The 22,073-nt window shown below is 33.9% G+C and overlaps 1 protein-coding gene across 4 annotated transcripts in view; it reads left to right on the top strand.

The window, feature by feature from the left end:
- The window catches only part of LRBA (LPS responsive beige-like anchor protein), a 764,390-nt gene that overhangs the window by 592,390 nt on the left and 149,927 nt on the right, over positions 1 to 22,073 (top strand). For all 4 annotated transcript variants that reach the window (XM_036089189.2, XM_078069304.1, XM_036089190.2 and 1 more), the window contains 2 exons: positions 7,874 to 8,014; positions 9,042 to 9,161. In XM_036089189.2, the coding sequence (XP_035945082.2) occupies positions 7,874 to 8,014; positions 9,042 to 9,161 (261 nt within the window). The remainder of the gene's footprint in view (positions 1 to 7,873; positions 8,015 to 9,041; positions 9,162 to 22,073) is intronic.

Genomic DNA, 22,073 nt, shown 5'->3' with positions numbered 1-22,073 from the left:
AGGGTGGGAGGGGGGAGATAGCCTGTTAAAGAACTGTTTGTTTGCTACAGTCCTATGGGACCTTGTGAACACAAGCCCTAATGGCCATGAGAACCAGATGATCAAGGGATGCATCTTCTAGGTGGCAGCCATGAAAGCAGAAGTGCCAGACCTGTGTACAAGCTCCTTCCCAGGAGACATTGGTGATTTGGAGAGGGCTACAGGGAGAATGCAGAGATGGTGTGTGCTGGCTTCTCTAGTAGCAGGGGAGGATTGCAGTTCCTAGGTGTGTGTTAAGATAGGATCCTGACTCTCAGGCTGCAGCTTTTAAGATGTGCAAATAGGCTCTTTCAAGGAAAGGCTAGGAGATTGGCATTTCTGTCTGCTGTCTCAGAGCTGAGCACTGGGGTTTAGCCAAGCTGAGTCCTCTGGAGCCAGTGAGGAACTGTGGGATTTTGGTTTGGTTTTGCTGTTATCTTACGGTCTCATAGATGCAAGCCTCATTGGCTTTCAGAACTATGTGTTCTGGAGAGCCTCTCTCACAGATGGAAGTCTTAACTTGGGGGGGGCTAGATGTTGGGTCCAAAAATCTTCACTCCTCAGGGAGAAGCTGTGAGTTTTGAGTTCCTTCCTAATTGTATGCCACTGTGTTGGAGGTGAGATTTGTGGCAAGAGTGTGTCACAGCCTTTCTTACCTGTTACCATGTTGGTTTTTTTCTTGTTTGATAGGTAGCTCAGCTAGTTACAAGATTTCTTCAAGAGGGAATTGATCCATGTGTAACTGTAGATTCAGTTTGTCCATGGGAGGAGGTGAGTTCAGGAACCTCTTACGTCATCATCTTAGACTGGAACTCCCCATGTTAATGGTCTTAACTGTTTCTTTAAGTGGAAAGATGAATCTATCTGAGAATGAATAGGCTTTATTATATCGGCATTGGGCTTCTTTGATGTTTATCATTTTCATAATTACTTAAAATATTTTTTCCCTTTGGCCTTGGATTGTTAAAATTGGGGGTTTTTGAGGGGGAGAGTTTCCTTCCAGGCATTTAGCTTAACACTGGCAATGGATTATCAGATTATTTTAATCAATTTCTGTGCCTTTCTCAAATTCAGGTAAAAACCTATAGTAAAAATCACTTAATATGAGCCATAGCTGAATAGCATAGAACTGCAGAGGCTACTAAATCTACCAATGTGAGCGTTTGAAATGATTTATATTCTACATAGGCACAATAAGTAAAATGGAATACTTTCTTTTTCCCAAGATGTGTTTCTTAAAGTGAAATAGTATAGGAGGTGTATGTTTAACACCACTTGCAAGAAAGTGTGTTTTCAAGGGATTAAAAACTGCTCTGGTACTTGAAAACAAAAGTGCTTATTTGTTAACTCTAAAAGCCACAGTAGTGTGCCAATGAAATTTTTTTCTTGACAATATTAAATAAAATGTAGAGTGTGTGAAGATAAGTGCCAAACCGTTTCAGCCATATATAGCATATGACAAAATACCCTAAAAGCCAAGGTTGAGTAAAAATGCTGATCAGGCTGTTTGTTATACTTGTCATTTAGATAAAAGAGCTGCTACAACCGACAGAGAATAGTATCGTACCCCCTAACAGTGGCAGCATGGCTTAAATGGCAGAGGCTATTCGTTTATTTTCTTCCCTTGGTGGTGGGGGAAGAAGGCAGGTGGTGGAGAAGCACATAATAAAATTCAGTGGCTTCTTTAAAAAGGTTTAGCAGCACAGAGAATTAAAGGCTCTTATTAGGTTCATGGATGTGGATGTATAACTATAAAAGTTAAGAGAAAAGTAAAGCCATAAACTTTGGTGACAGTATTTACCTTTTCGTTCACTTTTTTTTAAGCTGTTTTTGCCAAGCATCTTTCGGTGTCCCCAAGCAAAATATATATTTTTTTCATTTATGAAACCTTCTGCTAAAGTGATATCCACACACATTAGGTAAGTAGGGATAAAAATGTAACTAGCACATTTTCAAAAGGATCTTCAATCTAAACCTCCCATGAAAGGATTCTAATGACTTTGCAGAGTCAGCACCAGCATTTTTATCAATCCACACAACCCAAATCATTCTAGGATTTGCTAGTCAATTTAGTTAAAGTTGGTTCTAAATCTTGCCTCAGCCGCTGGCTTAGGTAGCCAGTCATTAATCGTCATTTAACTTCTCTGACTCAATTTTTTTGCCAAAAGTTAGGAATGCTAATAGGTTTACATATTAAGGGGTTGATGTGAATATGAGGTAATTTATGTAAGATTCTTAGAACCTTCACTTAAATCCAATACATAGTAACACTGTCATCAGATAGAATGGACCTTTTAACCTGTATACCGTATTTATTTCTTGTAATCTTCCAAACCAAATCATTATTCTCTAATTAGAAATGGTCTTTTATGATATCACATTTGCCAATAGTCCATTCCCTTTCATCCTCTGAATTTGAAGTTTTTTTATTTAATCCATTCATGAATATTAGATACCTTTTATTTAATTAACAATATTCAGTCCTTTAATCTGGCATGTTTATAACATAACATTGGATTCCTGTAACATGGAGTTCAACCATCTTGTTATATTTTCCTTACTAGCTTTTATCCCTTATTTTGCAATGGCCCTCTTTCAATGTCTATAGGCCTATCCTACTTCCAGGAAAAAATGAAATAATGTAAAACATCTCTTGCACATGACCTCTTAAATGCTGTAGGACAGGTTTTATGTGCAATCATAGAATTAAAGGAGGTTATCCAGTTTCCTAATCATACCAAATGAAGATGACATTGGAGATGGCTTTAGGCCAGTCATCCAGATCCTAAGCAAGATCCTAAAAATTGTTATGCTCTTTTACCTCCCGTTCCTGAGCCCCTTTTCAGTTTTTTTTTTTTAATTTTTTTATTGTTATGTTAATCCCCATACATTACATCATTAGTTTTAGATATAGTGTTCCATGATTCATTGTTTGTGCATAACACCCAGTGCTCCATGCAGAACGTGCCCTCCTCAATACCCATCACCAGGCTAACCCATCCTCCCACCCCCCTCCCGTCTAGAACCCTCAGTTTGTTTTTCAGAGTCCATCGTCTCTCATGGTTCTTCTCCCTTTTCAGTTTTGACATCTCTTCACCATTCCCTATAACCACAAAATGTATCTTTTATGATACCCTATCCTTTAGTGTTTCCAAAGGCCCTATTTCTGTGTCTTATGAACCAGAATGATCCTTTACTTTTTCTTTAATCTTCTCTTCTGCTTCTGATCCCCAGGATGTTAGGATCTAGTGATTTTTCAAAGAAGGCCTTCACAGAAAGATGTAAAAAAACCTCTTTTGAGACTTGGATTTTAAAAAAAGAAGTTTGTTAACTCAAGCAAATCTATGCTTTGTTGAATTTGTGAGACTCCTTGCCAATTCCCTTCAACTTTCTTAGTAACTATAATCATGGTCCATCAGTTTGGAACTTCACTTCTGAAAGATTGATATAAATTAGAACAATTCACATATGAATCTCAAAAAGAAGAAGGATTTATGTCAGTCATGGTGGTAATAACAATTACAACAACATTAATGGCAGCTATGCTTGTCAAGTACTTTCTTTGTGCCAGGATCTCTGCTAAGCATTTTACATATATTATTAGCCTTTATGCCAACCTATTAAATAAATATCATATTTGAAAAAGGGAAATATAAGGAATTGCTGAAATTTGGAAAAATAATTTGTAATTAATACAACAGTTTTAGATGGATAAAATGACCCCAAGACTGGATTTTTGAATGCTGAATTTGTGTCTCCTAGATTTATGTTGACCTTGAACTAGGTTACTCAGAATACTTTTTCATTTTTAAAACAGGGATTTCTAGCTCACATATTTACTGTGAGAATGTGTAATAATGTCTTATAAACTGCAGAGTGTGAGCTGGGGGTACTAATTAAATAACTTCAGGTAAGATTTCCTAAAATTTTAAAAAAGAAAAAAAACTTCGAATGTATCAACACTATAAAAGCTGTTTCTTTGTACAGCCAACTTTTACTAGTAATTAGATGAAAAAGTCTCTTATGTGCCTTTGAAGGGGTTTGTGAATCCAAAGCTGTTTGTTTTTAATTGATGTAGTAGAAGATGGTTGTAATTTGCTTGACATTTCATATGCTTTTCATAGTAACATTTGGATGCCCTTTGGACTTTTAAAAAGTAATTTTGCTTTTGGTTATTTTCTTGAGGTAGGGTAATTCAGTTTATTGGGACTACTATGTACTATTAGGCTTCTGACAGGTAATGCGCAGTACTGTATGTACCATTAGAAGATCATCATTCTTTTCTAACAGACTCTACCTAATTTCATCAGGCTTGTTTAATAGTTTTTTTTTCTTAAATATTATTCATCAAATAAGCTGCAAAATAGTAATAAATATTATTATGAATAATTTACTGTGTGCTAGGCACTGAGCTGAGCATTTCACACACAGTATTTTTGTTTCTCTAATTAGTAAAATTAACTTCTCAAAGAAGACAATAAAAAGATTTTTTTATTGTATTACTCTTAAGAAACTTGATTTAGAAAGTTTTGTTTTGTGTATCGTGTTCTGGAAGGTATCATTAGTATTTGTCCAACAGAATACTTATCACTCTACCACAGTTGTCAGTTTTGCTGTTTGTGAGATAAGAATATCCTAGGAATAGTGACTTTTTTTTTCTATTTATACATTTTCAAGAGTTTTGTGTTCCTTTTTTCTTTAACTTCTCTTTTCGTACTTCAAGTTCTTATTTCCATTTTTTTCCAAACATAATGCTTCTGATAATTTTAAAATAATTCTATTTTATTTGAACCACTTTTTTATCTTGTTGTGATTCAAGTTTTATTCTGTAGATTTAAAAAAATCTTATATTATTTGTTAGCTTTTTGTAATTTGTAAAATTACTTTTCTATATCCTAGAGCTATTTAATTTTACCTTGTTCTGACCTTGAATTACACTTCTTTAATCAATACCTGTTTTTCATTGATTTTTTTCAGGAAGTTATGACCATTTTAAATGACCAGTATTTTTGCTCTTCTTCCTTTAATCAGTTTGCTGATTTAAAAAAAAAATTCTGTCAAGCTTTTATAGTTAAATTGTACAAAGAGCTGCCTGTAGGAGATATTGCTAGGCATCTTCCTGAATTGCCCTCCAATTGTTACTCTTAATATACTGTATAAGTAAGAGAAGCCATCAGCATTTACTTTTAGTTCTTCGCAGAGATGAATAAACATCTTGAAATGCTGATTTAGACAATGTTTTAAAAATGCTATGATGCACTTTGGTGTATGACTGACTCTTGCTTAGTTAAATGTTTTGCAGCATTATAACATAGTTGGATTCAGCTCATCTTTTAAAGCAGTTGTCAGAAAAATATGGGCCAGCATGGTAGAATGTATTAGCTCAATACATTGTCTCCATTTTATTATGAAGCTGCTGAGGAAGCTGTGATATACAGCACTGTCATTACAGATCTATTGTTAGGATGGTTCCACAGTCTTCTTTGCACCGCCATTAATTTATAGCAGTAAACAATATGTAGCCTTCCAACTGCAGCAAAGCAGAATCTTTTAATGAGGTGGATGTTATTACCACAATAAATCAGTGCTTTCGCGTAATGTATAATTCAATGTGTGTATTCCCACTGTAACTTCTCTGAGTAAGCTGATAGTGTATCATTGTCATTGCGCAGCTCCACTGGTCTTTTTTTTTTTTTTTTTAAACCTTCTTTTATTTGGGGACTTCTTTTTTATATGCTTACAAATAAATGTGGTATGTATTGATAGCTGTCCTGTAGCAAGCTTCAGAAACCAACTGTAACAATAACAGCCAGAATCAATACTGTGAGTTCTACCTATATGGATCTCTGCACGAAGCCATTTTTTTCTCAGATGCTACTGAAATCAATCCTAATTGGTTTTAGCATTATATTCAAGCAACGTGATTCTATAACTATTGATTTTGGAGGTATACTCATTTGGAGAGTAATAAAAATGGGAGCAGATAAAGTGAATACTTAATATGCTGCAGAACTATACAAAAGGAGCATTGATTCTATTTTTAATTCACATAATTTGTCTTCCAATGATTTTATTTCTTCGTTCTTTCCTTTTGTATGGCTCGGTGTTTAGGGACAACAACTAAAATATGTTTAAAGGCATTCCAAATTGATTCTGTAACAAAGATTTCTTGGAGTCACTTCTATTCTTAACGCATAAATTTAGTAAATCAGATTTAATTCTTCGGTACAGAAACTAATGCTTTAAAAGACAGCATTTTAAATTAGTATACTGAGATTGATCTAAACTAGTAATTGATGAAAGATTTTTAAAAATTTGCTTGTAAAGTAAAAAAATGACAATATAAAATGTTGATTCAAACCAAGCTATTGAAAGAGGACAGTGCTAAAGATAGTTTTTAAAAATAGTTAACAATTAATTTAAGAAAGATAGTGAAAATGATGAATTTAAAATGTTGCTGTAAATCACATATTAACATGAGAAGCAGTTTGAAAACTAGTTTAACTTTGCTTCATTTTTAACAGAATATTTCTGAATACATCTATTTTAAAACCCATATTTTTTTTATTTCAGTTTAGCATATCCCCCATAAATAATAAGATATTTAAAATATTTTCTTTCTCTTATAAATGAAGTGACTAGGTACTCATTTAAGAAAGTCATCTTAGCTTTTTTTTTTTTCAGTGAAATGGTAATTATATTTTAAATAAGGAATAGAGATTTTCTAGAGATCAGAATGTTTTATGAGAATGAGTTATTACTTAAAGCAGGTGGTTTTTAACATTCTTGGAGACCTCAAACCCTTTGAGAATCTTAATACTTTGTATGTCTTCCTTAAGAAAATGTACATGTGCATAATCACAGAAAATTTTGCATGTTTTTTAATGAAATTCATGTATTCCCTAAATAACAACAGCTGCAGCAATAATAATGATAACCAGCTAACATTTATTTAGCTCTTATGCCAAGTAATGTTCTAAGGGTTTTACAGGCTATTATTTCATTCAAACTTTACCCCAATTCTGAAAGATAATCTTAAAAGTAATAGCATTCACTGAATGCCAGGCATGGTTTGTAGGACTTTACATGTAATTACTCATTTTATTTTCCAAAACAACCTTCGGACTGGGTATTATTACTATTCCAGTGAGCCCACATTCTTCAACACTTTGCTGTACTGCTTTTCAGCCCTCTACTATAATGAATCGTTTTCTGGTATAAACTCGTAATCTGTCTTCTATTATTTATACACACACATACACAGAGACACACACACATATACTTTATTTCAGGCAGGGATGTTTTAATCCTCTAAATTTTGCTTTTACTCATACTAGTAGAAATTTCTAGATTTACATTTAATCCCTTTTTCACTCATTCTCTTCCTTGCACTCCTCATTCCCTTGCATTTTTGTTTCATCCTCTTCTCAGAAGCTATTGTAAAGTAATTCTCTAACATCAAGATTCTGTTTCTGGGTGTTGCTTCTAATTAACTAAATAGAATTTTATAGGTGCTTTCCAAACTATTATATAGCTAATACTCACTTCATGTAATTGTTTTTATGAAAATACTTGTTATGGTCTGATTAAAAACCTGTATTCAACAGAAACTAGACTCACTGAGAAATGACAGGTTTCTCCTTCCACTTATATGTGTTTGTTTAACCTGCTTTGGAAAAAGTTTTTGCATCCACTCTCTGAATGTAGCACCATGTTTTAGCTTCAGTAGAGTATATGTGTATATTTAAATTGACTCTCACTTGCTAATAGGATGACATTTGAAGAAAGAAATAAAAGATGATTACATTTATGTGTTCTTGTTTTGTTTTGTTTTCTTTTTCTTCCACATTGGCAGCCAATAGGAGCTTTGAATCCAAAAAGAGCAGCATTCTTTGCAGAGCGTTATGAATCATGGGAAGATGATCAAGTTCCAAAGTTCCACTATGGTACTCATTACTCAACTGCAAGTTTTGTTCTTGCATGGCTGCTAAGAATAGTGAGTTCAATTTGAATAATAAACCATGAATAACTAAATTCAATGTTGTGGAGAATATGCAATGATTGAAAGTTATTGGCATCTTTTTTGAATGCTAAATTTTTTTTTCAGTGATTAGATTTCTAATTATAAATATCTCTTTATCTCATTTGGTATGTATTTGATAACATGTTGCTATAGAATAGCCTTAAAAATGTTTCACCTGGAATTATATGAATATTTTTCTTAAACTTGCCTCTTCAAATGGTTGGTATCTCATCAGATCCCAAATTGTAACATATGTTATTTTCAAATGTAGTATATCAAAATAAGAACTAAATAAGATTTTGTTAAGATAGCATGTGTTCATATATTTTAGGAACTTCAGTTGCCCCAAATGGAATAAGTTATGTTTGTAGATTACACCAAGGCTACTGTGTATTGATAATATATCGGTTAAACAAGAAATGTTTCTGTAAAATTGAAAGGTGATTCATCTACTAGAAAGTAATTTCTTTGGGAAAGCATTAGCAGCACATCATTAATTAAAGCTTGTTAGAAGGGTACAGGCGGACATAAATCCTAGAAGTAATTTATAGTGCTTAGCTAATTTCAAGCAATTATCTACTAATATGTGTTTAAGTGTTCTTTAACTAAGAGGAGGCTTTTAAATCTTCCAAACATTTTTCTTTTCTTAATCATAAATTAAATATTGAGCCATAACAATAGGAAAATTACATATTAGACTATTTCCCTGTTCTATGAAGAAAATGCAATCTAATTTAGGTTTGAATTTTATTAATAAATTATTCTTGAAAAGGGAGTCTGAAAAATGTTGCAAATGCCAAATTTTGGAAATATTTCTTCTGAAACAAAACTAGTTTAAGAACACTAATATAATAATTTAGATATAATTCCCATTCTATACCTAGTTTATATATAGCTGGCTAATGTCTATTAGTCACTAAAGTATCTAAATATAATGATTTATTAAAAAAAATTTTTATGCATGAGGAAACATGGATTTTTTTAATTGCTTATTTTTTAGGAACCTTTCACAACTTATTTCCTAAATTTGCAAGGAGGGAAATTTGATCATGCAGATCGAACTTTTTCATCAATTTCTAGAGCTTGGCGAAACTGTCAGCGTGATACATCTGATATTAAGGTACAGAAATGTTTCATTTTACAGTTACTATTGCCATTGTGTTCCTTGTTGAATGAATGTTGACAGTTTCTCTCTTGCAGCATAGCACTATTTACTGAAGAGAAGCCTCAAAGGCTGAGGCTTTAATTAAATGGCCAAGAACCACTGTATAGCATCTCTGTCTGTCTGTCTCTGTCTCTCTGTTCTTTGTGTGTCTCTACCTGTCATATGTCTCCCTGTCTCTTTCTCTTTAGTTGTAGAATGGTTGTTTTTTTCCTCCTTGGAATCTTTTTAAAGGAAAAATACAGTAGTATGAATGTAAGGTAGCATGCTCAATGGCATTACAAACTGAATAAATAAAATTAATTCAGTCAGAAAAATGCTATGAGAAGACTCTCAGACTTTTAATTTATTTAATTTTATTTTACTTCATTTTATTTTAAAGATCCCATCTCTCTTAATCTTTTACCTGCTACTAATTCTAAATTCATACCTGACTCTGCTTGATATAAGGTTACATTATTATTGAGGGAAAAGAGGAGTTCTCGTATCTATATGTATGTTCACTACTGTAAGAAATCAAAAACTGCACAATAGCTAACATAATCCTTACTAGATCTTTGTTTCTACCCTCAGAAATTATAGTATTTTACTTTCATGACATACTGTCTCTTTCTCCAGACGCTGTTGAATATAATGAGATATACCTATGGATGTGAAATTCCTTATAGTCTCATAAAGAAATATGACTTATATATAAATATTTATACTATATGGAAGAAAATGATAGGCACCATATAAGAAATATTGGGGTTTAAAAGAGGAAAAGTTACATTACTAATGTTTATGTTACTATAGAGTACCTTTAAAAAATTTAATATGATAATTATATCTTTTAGGTGTGGTACTTTGAAGACTATAAAATGTATTCACATACTTTATCTTACAGTAGAGCATAACATTACTTATATCAAAGATATTTTATTGAAGATTACATCATATGTAGAAATAATCTTTTATGTTGGGACATCTATAGGATTTTCTTGATATTGCAAATAATGTACTCTGAAATACTCTTGAAATTATATATCATATTCTTTAAGAGTCATCAGTAGAGGGCTCCTGGCTGGCTCAGTCAGTAGAACATGTGGCTCTTGATCTGAGGGCTGTGAGTTCAAGCCCCACTTTGGGCCTAGAGCTTACTTTAAAAAAAAAAAAAATGGGTAACTAGAAACAGTAAATCAGAATAGCTAATAGATTTAATAATTATTTTTTAATTCTTCCAATCTCAAAGCTATTGAATTACTTATTTAACTCTTTTGAGAAGTGATGAGGGATATGGACATAGGAAAACAGTGATAAGCCTAACATTTTTGTTATCAAATTGAAGACATGATTTTTTAAAAATTTGTTAATTCTTTCATTTGTTAAGCATCTCATGACCAAGTTATAACCTCATACTTAAGTTTGGTACTTGAAATTTAAACACAAATAAAATTATGAATTTGAAAATTATTTTTTCCTGCTCCATAATAAATGGATAGTATATATCTCCAACTTTTTACCTCTAAGTACTAGACATTCCTTCGTAATGCTTTGTTAGACAAGAGGTGCATATGATAGATCTTTGTAGTTCTGTCATCTCTTTTTCCTAAATCTCAAGCCTTTTTCTGTCAAGATTCTTCAGTTAGCACAAGTCTAGTTCCATTTTCCCAAACACTTACCTTAAAATACCCTACCTGTAAAAAAATTAAAAACCCACACAAAACAGCTGCAACATTAAAAACTAAAAAACAAAAAAATAAAACCCATATGAACTTCTTTACCTTTCTTCCTAATTTTTCTTATTCCTTCACAAATAATAAACACTTAAATTCATCTCACTTTCTTTTGAATGCCCCAGCAGGCCTTAATAAAAAAGCTCCAACTACTAGACAAATAATAGAATTTCAATTCTTGCTATTGTGCTACTTAATTTCTGGCTTTCTAGCCGTGTTATATAAAGCATCTATATGAAGAAGTAGAGTACAGAGTTAAGGAAAAAGTTAAAATTTTTTAAAAAATTTCAAGTGTCAAGTTGATTTGGCCTCAATAAAAATATAGTTTCATTCATAAATATTATTTAATTATGTTGAGAGGCAGAGACATTTTCTTCAGGACTATTTGCTAAAGCCTACTTGCTCTTATAACCAATATGTATAGTCTCCTTTTTTTTTTTTTTAACTGTAAAATACCTGTAGGGTAGATAGGACATTGATAAATTACATTTTCTACATTGATAACTAACTAATTTGGTCCCTACAACTTTTCAAGTACTTTGAAAAAGTATGTAATACACAGTCACAGAGGCTAAAGAGCCTCCTTATACATGGCTAGATGGTCCTTTTAAAACTGAGGACGTATTTATTCTTGCTTCTTTTCTTGTATCCTGCCCTTTTAAAAGTGTTGCATTTTAACACTTTAGAAAGCACATTTAAGTTATTATGATAATATAATGTATAAGAATAAATGTATAAGAAAGCACATTTAAGTCATTATAGTAGTATAAATATTTCATTGAGATATAACATTGCATTTCAGATGGAATCATATTAATTATAGTGTGATCTTTATTTGTATTGTCTTGTTGAGGTTTCGGGAAATAAGAACAATGTTACACAGTACACAGAGGATAGTGAAATATGGGTGGTGAGAATCACATTATTGAGTATACTCAATATATATTGAGTATATATTGAGTATATATTCTAAAGTATACCTTGCTTGATGAATATGGTATACATTTTCTAAAATGTTTTCATGACATTTTACAAAAATGAAGTGTTGTGGGGTGCCTGGCTGGCTCAAGTCAGTAGAGCATGCAACTCTTGATCTCGGGGTTGTAAGTTTGAGCCCCACATTAGGTATAGAGATCACTTAAAGATAAAATCTTTAGGGGCACCTGGGTGGCTCAGTCGGCTAAGCGTCTGCCTTCAACTCAGGTCATAACCCCAGGGTCCTGGGATCAAGCCCTCCATGGAGTCCCTTATCATCAGGGAACCCGCTTCTCCCTCTCCCTCTGCCACTCCCCCTGCTTATGCTCTCTGTCTGTCAAATAAATAAATAAAATCTTTTTAAAAATCTTAAAAAAAAACAAGTATGAAGTGTTGTGAGGTAGATAGATTAATTTTTTTCAGGGAAAAATAATAACGTGATACCATTTCTAATATTTAACTCTTTTTGTGCTGAAGGGGAACTGTTACTTTAATATCTAAGAAACCCTATTTCTTGCATTCTGCTAATACTCAGAGAATAACTTACTAAAAAAAGGTTATCCTAGCGAATTATTTTTTTTCAGGGAAGAAAAAACTATTAAATTTTACTAAAGTAGTTAATTTTAGCATGACTTACCATTTTAGAGTTCTGGGGATCATTTGTATTTTCGGGTATCATTGCTGGTTTCATTTCAGATATGACCCTCGATGATGCTTTTCATTCTGCCTGGATAAACTGTTAGAAGTGTTGATCAGCTCTTTAAGTAGGCTTAAAGTAGGCTCTGGATGTGTGGGTGGAGCAGTTAGTTGAGCATCTGACTCTTGGTTTCAGGACAGGTTCTAATATCATGGTTGTGAAATAGAGCCCCACTTCGGGCTCCATGCTCAGCCCAGAGTTTGCTTGAGTTTCTCTCCCTCTCCCTTTGTCCCTCCCCCCACGCTCTTTCTTGTTCTCTCTCTCTTTAAAATAAATAAATATTTTTTTAAAGTAGGATTATTACTGTTCAATAGAAATATAATGAAAGCCACAATTGCCAGCCACATGTATAATTTTAAATTTTCTTATAGTCACGTTTTAAAAAGTGAAAAGAACCATCTGAAATTAACTTTAATATCAAAATATTGTTATTTCAACATGTAATCAATATAAAATTATTAATTAGATATATTCTTCTTTCATACTGTCTTTGAGATCTAGTATGTATTTTATATTTATAATAACACATGTATATTTAGACTAGCCACATTTCAAGTGTTGAATAGCCACTTGTAGCTAATGGCTACTGTATCAAGCCCTGTATGCTTAGGACAATGTTCCTGATGTTGTACTTCATTTAAATATTGATAGGCAGTAGCAATAATAGGTATTCTTGAGGATTGAAATAGGATGTGCTAAAATTGGGTTGGAGAATCATCGTTGTGATAAATAATATTTTAAAATCCCCAGCAGATTCTGTGTTCCAAGTCTTAAAAACCCGCTTAAGGGATGCCTGGGCATCCATCTCTTCATTTTGGCTCAGGTCATGATCTCAGGATTGTGAGATCAAGCCCAGGGTCAGGCTCTGCCTTGGGCATAGAGCCTGCTTAAGCATCTCTCTCCCTTTCCTTCTGCTCTGCGATATGTACCCCCCCTCCCCATAGCTCATGTGCATCCTCTCTCTCTAAAAAACAAACAACAAAAAAAACTCACTTAAGTTTAGAAACTGAAGTGCAAAATAGATTACTGAACTATTATGACCAAATTCTGTGCAGCAAATTATGGACTCATAAAAATTGAATGAATTTCACTAGGTAATCACATCTAAATATTACATAAATATCTAAGCTTTTCTAGGCAGTTCATGTCACTGATTTTTCCCCTGGCTCTGAGGCAACATACTCATTTCAGAAACCTTAGTGTCAATACATTTAATGATTACAATCGGACTTGCTCAATTTAAACTCTTTTCCTTCTCTCCTATAGAAATTATTAATAATTAAGATTGAAGATTGGAAGGAGTCATAAATATCACCTAGGTTCATTATTTCAGAATGGAGCACAATAGTATGTGGATCTAAAATGAAGATGAATGGAGAACCATACTTCTCCCAGAAGCCCAAAATTTAGGACAATAATACAGTACTAAAAAACCTATGCTAAAATTTTAGTAAAATTTGAGTAAAAAGTTTGAGGGAGTCCTGAGGTAATATTTAATTTTAAACTTTTTAATTATGCACTATCAGGCCCTGGTTGTGGTACAGCACCAAATAAGACACAGTCATTGCCTTTAATGAACTTGCTCCTTAGAAGAGATACTGACAATAAAACAGTCCCAGCAATTTGGTATAATTAAGGCTATGTGGGCTCCTAGATAGAGCCTCAGAAATGAAAAGAAGAGAGAGGAGAGGAAATCGAAGGCCTAACATTAGGGGCCATATAAGCTTTGGTAAGGAGGTTGAAATTTATCCAGGGACAATAAGGAGACATTGAAAGGGTTGAGGTACAGAGACACGAACAGATTTTGTGGTTTTAAAAGAACACTGTGGTTGGTGTTTGAATATTTATTACACTATGAACAAGAGTGAAGCAATCAGTAAGCTGTAATTAGGGGAGAGACAGTGGAGTCTTGAACTCAGTAGTGGCAATGGTAGTAGAGAAACGTAGATGAATTTAATATGTGTTTAGAAGGTAAGAACTGTTGAGATCTGGTGATTGATTGGTCTTGTAAGATGAGAGACAGAGAAATTAAATTTGACTTGGACATGTGTGTAGAGAACACAGAAGAACAAGTTTAGTTAGGAAATAAGTATCTAGCTCCCTGCCTTCAGGCAGAAAACTTCTTGTGACAGCTGAACTAAAATCCTCAAAAACATACTTAAGTCAGCATTTATTGATTATTTATCACACGCAATACATACTAGACAGCACTTGGAGTAAAAGGGTAAGGTAAACATAGTTCTTTATTTCACATACCTTCTGATGAGAAAGACAGGTACATATAAAACTATTTTTAATACAGCTTAGACAGTGAAAAGTGGCATAATAAGATATAAACACAATGAAATTAATTCTGACTGGGGAGGTGAAGTTGTGGGTGACTTCATAGAGTGAGACTGGACTTGTATCTTAAAGGATGCTAGAGAGTCCTAACAGACCTCCCAGATTTATGTCTCTAGCCTGTACATTATCCTGGTATCTAACTCCCTCCTCGATATCTCCCTTTGAATATATAAAATGTATCTCAAAATTAACATGTTCAAAACCAAATTCCTGATCTTTATTCCTTTATTCCTTCAAACCTGGTCTTCTCACAGTCTTTGCCATTTAGTAACTGGTTTCCCAGTTGAGAGTTAAAAGCCTAAGTCCTTGAATGCATGCCTCTACACCATCTACCTCTGCCCTCCAAAATCCTATTAGCTCTTGACTTCTTTTTGTTCTGTTTGCCTCTTTGCTCACTCTGTTCTAACTGAGCAGGACCTCCATGGTATTCTTCAAATATTCCAGTATCTTCCCAATTCAGGGCCTTTGTTTTTACTTTTCCTTTTTCCTGAAAAATTCCTTTAGATAGCTTCATTCCTTCACCCTTTTCAAGTCTTTGCTCAAATGTCACCTTCTTAGTAAGAACTTCTCTGTCCTCTCCATTTAAAATTACATCCCTTACCCCAAGCCCTTTTACTCACTTCCAGTTTCATTTTTCTTCATGTTACTCGCCATCTGACATAAATATATTTATTTGCCTAGTATGTCTTATCCTGCTGGAACATTAGCTCCATAACAGCATAAATTTGACTGTTCTGCTCATTGGTCTTTTCCTAGAGTTTAAAGCACTACCTGGAACATAGTGGACACTAAATTAAATATTTATTAAATTAATACTTGGTGAATTCTGAGCAAGGAAAATGACATGAATGTAGTCAGAGAAAATGTTTGGAACCTTGGGGAATGTTTATTGGTCTGCTGACTTGGTCTTATGTGCTTTGGTGTGTAGGAAACATAAAAAAGGAGAGACACTGAAAGGCAGTTGTGGTCCCATATGAAGATCCTTGGTAACATTCTAAAGATATTTGGCTTAGTTCTATAGGTCAGTTCAGCAAAATTTTTCTGCAAATAGCCAAATAATAAATATTTTTTGATTTGCAGTCCATGTGGTCTCTGTCCCGGCTACTCAGTTCTACCAATGTAGCATAAAAGCAGCCATAGATAATATGTAATCAAATGAGTGTGACTGTATTATGATAAAAGTTTATTTACAAAAACAGGTGGCAGGTCATTTTTGGCCCATGGGCTATGGTTTACAATCCCCTGCTATAGGCCATGAGGAGCCATTTAAGATTTTTGAGTGGAAGTACCATGTAATTAGCTCTACTATAAAAGAAAGAGCTTTGGCAACAGTGTGGAAAATAGATCCCACTGGGGGAAAAATGATGAGATGGTAAAAAAGGATGAGAGCTGGAGGTCAGGAGAAATGTTAGGAGGCTATTACAGTTAAAGGGAAAGATGGTAAGAGCTTCAACTAGTGAAGTGGTTAAGGGGATGAATTCAAGGGATGGGTTAGTTCCCTAGGATTCAGCATTTGGTTTACTATAAGGGATAGAAAGACATAAAGTTGTTTCTTTATTTTATTTATTTGTTTATTCATTTGAAGTATAGTTGACATATGATATTATATTAATTTCAAGTGTGCAACATAATGCTTGCAACATTTATATAATTACAGAGTGATTACCATGATAAATGTAGCTACCGTCTGTCACCATACAAAGTTATATTATTAACTATATTCCCTATGCCATACAATACATCTCTGTGACTTATTTATTTTATAACTGGAAGTTTGTTCTTTTTTTTTTTTAAGATTTTATTTTTAAGTAATCTCTATACCCAACATGGAGCTTAAACCCACAATTCAGAGATCAAGAGTCACATGCTCCACCGACCTTCCCCAAAAGGAAGTTTGTTCCTTTTAATCACCTTCACCTATTTCACCCAGCCCCCCACTTCCCTCCCTTCTGCAACCACCAGATTGTTCTTTGTATCTATGAGTCTATTTCCATTTTTTTGTTTGTTCATTTGTTTTGTTTTTAGACTTCATATTTAAGTGAAATCATACGGTATTTTTCTTTCTCGATCTGACTTATTTCACTTAGCAGAATACCGTCTAGATCCATCTATGTTGTCACAAATGGTAAGATTTCTTTTTTTTTTTTATGGCTAAGTAACATTCCTCCTATCTACCTATCTATCTATATACATACATGCACACACACACACCACATTTTCTTTCTTCATTCATCTATTGGTGGACCCATAGTTTGCTTCTGTATCTTGGTTACTGTAAATAATGCTGGAGTAAACATAGGGGCGCATAGATCATTTTGAATTAGTGTTTTTGTTTTGTTCGGATAAATACCCAGAAGTGGAATTGCTGGATTATGTTGTTGTTTCACCCTCTCCTGGCTATCTTCTTACCTTTTTTTTTTTTTTTCATTCCCTTTTACTGCATTATCTTGCTTTCATACCCTAAACTGTTAGAGTACCTTAGGACTCAAGTTTTAGATCTCTTCTGTATCAATACCTTTTTCCTAGGTGTTTGCACCTTATCTCATGGCTTTCCCCTGAATTCTAGATTTATATATCTAGCTCCTTTTGAACTAGATAAACGTTCATAGGTATTTTATTTTTTTTAAAGATTTATATATTTATTTTAGAAAGAGGAAGCACTCACGAGCAAGTGGGGGAGGGGCAGAGGAAGAGAATCTTCAAGCAGACTGCCCACTGAGCACCAACCCCAACATGGGGCTTGATCTCACGACCCTGAGGTGAAACCAAGAGTCAGATGTTTAACTGACTGAGCCACCCAGGGGCCCCTCTTCATAGGCATTTTAAACTGAACAAGTCCAATATCAAACTCAAAGAAAAAGCCCTGCTCTTCCCTCAGTGTTTACCATGTTAATAAAAGACAGCACCAGGCCTTTAAAAAGCTGAGAATCTTTGATTCCTCCCTTTCACTCACATCCCATTGTCCATCCTCTCAACCTTCAAAATATATTAGGAATCTGACCAGTTAACACCACATCTATCACTAGGGCCCTAGTCCAAGTGGCCATTATTTCTCACTTCACTTGTTCCCCATGTGGTATTTCTCTATACAACAGCCAGAATAATCTTTTTATATTGTAAGTTAGATCATATCCCTGTGCCCCAGTCTCTCCAATGACAGCTCATTTAACTTAGAACAAAATTCAGGTTCTTGCTTTAGCCACTGAGGTCCTATCTGGTTATCTGGCTGCCTCTCTGATTGTTTTCTTTTACTCTACTGTAGCCTCACTTGCCTTTATTGTTGTTCTTCTTCAGAAATGCCAAGTCCACTCCTGTTTTGGTGGCTTTGCATGTGATAATCTCTGCCTCAACCACTTTCCCCCACATACTTGCTTTGCTCATTTCATTCTTTCATTCAGGTCTCTGCAAAAATGTCACCTCCTCAGAATGGACATGTCTGAACACCCTTTCTAAAATACCACACGTCAACCCTCATTCTGTATCCCCTTATCTTGTTTTATTTCTTTTTACATAGTGCTTGCCACTATTTGATATGATACGTACATATTAGTTTGTTTATGTCTCTCCATCACTAGAGCTTTATGAAGGTAGGGACTTTTTGTATTATTTACCTTGCAGCCTCAGCATTTTGAGCAGTGCCTTGCATTTAGTTAGAAATCAGTGAATATTGGTTGAATGAATGAAAGAATAAATCTATTTTATTTTTATTAAACGTTTTTTAAAAAGATTTTATTTATTTGACAGAGAGAGAGCACACAAGCAGGGGGAGCGGCAGGCAGTGGGAGAGGGAGAAGCAGGCTTCCTGCTGAGCAAGGAACCCGTTGCGGGGCTCGATCCCAGGACCCTGGGATCATAACCTGAGCTGAAGGCAGATGCTTAACAACTGAGCCACCCAGGCGCCCCAAGAATAAATAGATTTTAAAATGTCAAGTAAAGAGGAATTAGTGAAGGAGACTGGGAGACATTGAAAGGTCGTTTTTAGAGAAAGAGAAGAGTGCATGGCCATCACCGCCGGAAGGGAATAGCAAAACCTAGGTTGATATGTGCTCCACATGGAATGGTGTTACTAATGCTTCATATTTTAGGAAGGGCTTTTCTATCCACAAGACAACTGATAGCTGAATGCCATCTGCCAACCAAGAGGTGAGAATAGTTTCATTTTCTGCATTTTTACAATTAAGACAGATTGAGCTGTTACTGTTACAGCTTTACAAAAGAAGTCTATGTGGACATCCTGATATCCAGGTCACATCTTGGAGATTGAATTTAAAAACCTATGTTATAACTTATTGTGTATTATTAGTAATGAACATAAAATATGTATTAACTTAAAAAATGAGTAGGGCTAATACAGCATATTTCATAGTTAAAATTAAGTAGAGAGACTGCAATTAAATCCTGAGATTATAAATAAGTTTTTCAATAAGTGACTATCAGTAATATTACATGAATGAGTTTTAGCTTTAAGAATTAACTCTTAGGGGCGCCTGGGTGGTGGTTAAGCGTCTGCCTTCAGCTCAGGTCATGATCCCAGGACCCTGGGATCGAGCCCCGCATCAGGCTCCCTGCTCAGCAGGGAGTCTGCTTCTCCCTCTCTCTCTGCTGCTCCCTGTTTGTGCTCTCTTGCTCTCTCTGTCAAATAAATAAAGTCTTTAAAAAAAAAAAAAGAATTAATTCTTAAAAGTTTTAAGTATAGGGACATCTGGGTGGCTCAGTCTGTTAAGCATCTGCCTTTGGCTCAGGTCATGATCCCAGGGCTATGGGATCAAGTCCCGCATCGGGCTCCCTGCTCAGCGGGGAGCCTGCTTCTCCCTCTGCCTGCCGCTCCCCCTGCTTATGCTCTCTCTCTCTCTCTCTGACAAATAAATAACTAAAATCTTAAAAGTTTTAAGTGTATACATGTTTGTTAAATAATGGAGATGATCAAAATGGAGATGATAATAGAATAGTTTTATTTGTGTCTTGTGAGATTTATAAGAACATGAGTCCTTTGACTTGCCCTCTACTACTTCAGAAATCCCAGGAGTCTGTAATCTGAAGATAAGTTAGGTTCCTTTTTTCCTCTATCAGCATCTTCTACCATAATACATTCCATTGATGCTGATGGCATCAGTGTTAGAGCCATTTCTAAGAAAGTGTTTAGCTATAGCAAATAGAGCATAATTGCTAGAAATGTATTTCTTGATACATTTGTTTTTTTTAAAAAGCTTAAACTTTGATTATTCAGTAGGGTTTTTTTTGTTAAAATATTCTCATTATTCTTCTGTTTTCAGACATATTTTTAAATAATACAGAATTTTTTAAATGCTAAAAGAAAGTAAAATTAAAATCCCACCTTTTTCATACATCCTTTGTTCATTTCTGGCATATGTCCTCCCTCCCTCCCTCCCTTTCTTCTCTTTCTTTCTTTTGTATTTTTCCTTCAGTCTCTATTTCACACTCACATCCACATGAGAGTGAGCTCAAGCTGTCTCATCTCTCTGTTAACAATGTAAAACATTCACTAATAGAACTATGTATCTGTTCATTCTTGTTTTTATATACAACTTATGCATAACTTTCAGATTTGTTCAATTAACCACATCTCTTTAACCCTTTTCTTCTTTATGTATCAATAGGTTAAATGTTGTACCTATGTACTATTTTTTTTTTAACATTTAACCTTGTACTCTTTTGTCCACAATGAACCATTATTTTGTTCTTTGATAAAAATTACTTGAAACATTGAATATTTTTCTTATGCTACTTATATACCAGGCAGGAAAAAAAATCTTTTAAGGCACTTAGAAAATGTTCCTGTATTCCTGAACTATAAAAATGTACACACATCAGCAGTGATTTGTTTTTTGACTGGTGATCTTATGATATTTTTGTTTAATTAAAAATGTGGACTGTTCATTAATATGTTCATAGACACTGATATTAACCATTCTCCCCCATACTCATAGCAATATGTATGTCCACATGTATGTATTTGTACAACTTGTTCCGGAAAGGGTTTAAGGTGGGCATTTTATTTATGGCAGTTACACCTTGCCTGTTGTTTGCATTATTAATGTCCATTATCTCTTCCCAAATTACAGTTTCCTTTAAGATAGGGGCTGGAACAGCAAACAGCTCAGTGAAGATGTCCAGTCCAAATATAGAAGTGCAGAACGTGTTAAAAGCAGGAGAGAACTATAAAATATTCAGGGTCTTAATCATAAAGTGAGACATGTTAAGCTGTACTGTCATTGCTAATAAAAAATAAATATATATGTTTTAAATGTGATATTGATTTAGTGGGAATTTATTAAGTCTCAAATATTTTTGTGGACATTTTATTTTTACAAGCACATTTTTTTTAAATGCCCTTAGAATTATGTTAAATATTTTTATGAATGGACATAATTCCATGAATGACCTGTTTGCTTTCAATATCAGTCAAGTTGAGTCTGTAATTTTGGATTTTTGTCAGGGGTCACGTTAATAACAATAATAGTAATAATAGTATCATATGTGCCTATAGAATTTTGTATTCTGAGCCTCACAACAACCCTGTGTTTCAAAATGACAATGCAGGTGAATAAGGGTCAGAAAAATTAAATTAAGGGCATGTGACCAGTAAGTTGAGTAGACAAGACTCAAACCCAATTATTCTCTCTACTGTATTAGATTGATATAGATTATCTATTATTTATTGGTTTGTAAAATTCATAATTTTTCTTTGTTTAAATGCATTTGAAATGATAGTCTTATAATATCTAAAACCACATGATATTTATTGGATCTGTCTAGAAGGATTATAGATTATTTTTCCTTCTCTAATTTTAAAAATTGCTATTGTTTCTTTTATTAAAGGAAAAAATGGCATTTTATCTACCAAATAAAGAGAAACTAAATTTAAACATCAATTTGAAAACTTTCCTATATGCAGTCCATTTGAAGTTACTAGCTACGATTCAACTCTAATCGTTTTTTAAAAAAGGTTTTTCTCATTTTGGGGCTAACAAAATAAATATTTGAAGGTCAAAATGTATCAGAACATGTTCATTATTTTTTTTTCATAACATGTTCATTAATTCTTTTATTCATTAATAAAGCTTATTTGTTTTTTTCTCCCTTCATAAAATATATCATCTTCCAAGTGGTGAAAAGCCA

Source organism: Halichoerus grypus, chromosome 3, assembly GCF_964656455.1.
Source record: "Halichoerus grypus chromosome 3, mHalGry1.hap1.1, whole genome shotgun sequence".
Lineage (NCBI taxonomy): Eukaryota > Metazoa > Chordata > Mammalia > Carnivora > Phocidae > Halichoerus > Halichoerus grypus.
Note: the sequence above shows the minus strand (reverse complement) of the source record. Positions and strands in the feature narration are given on the sequence as shown.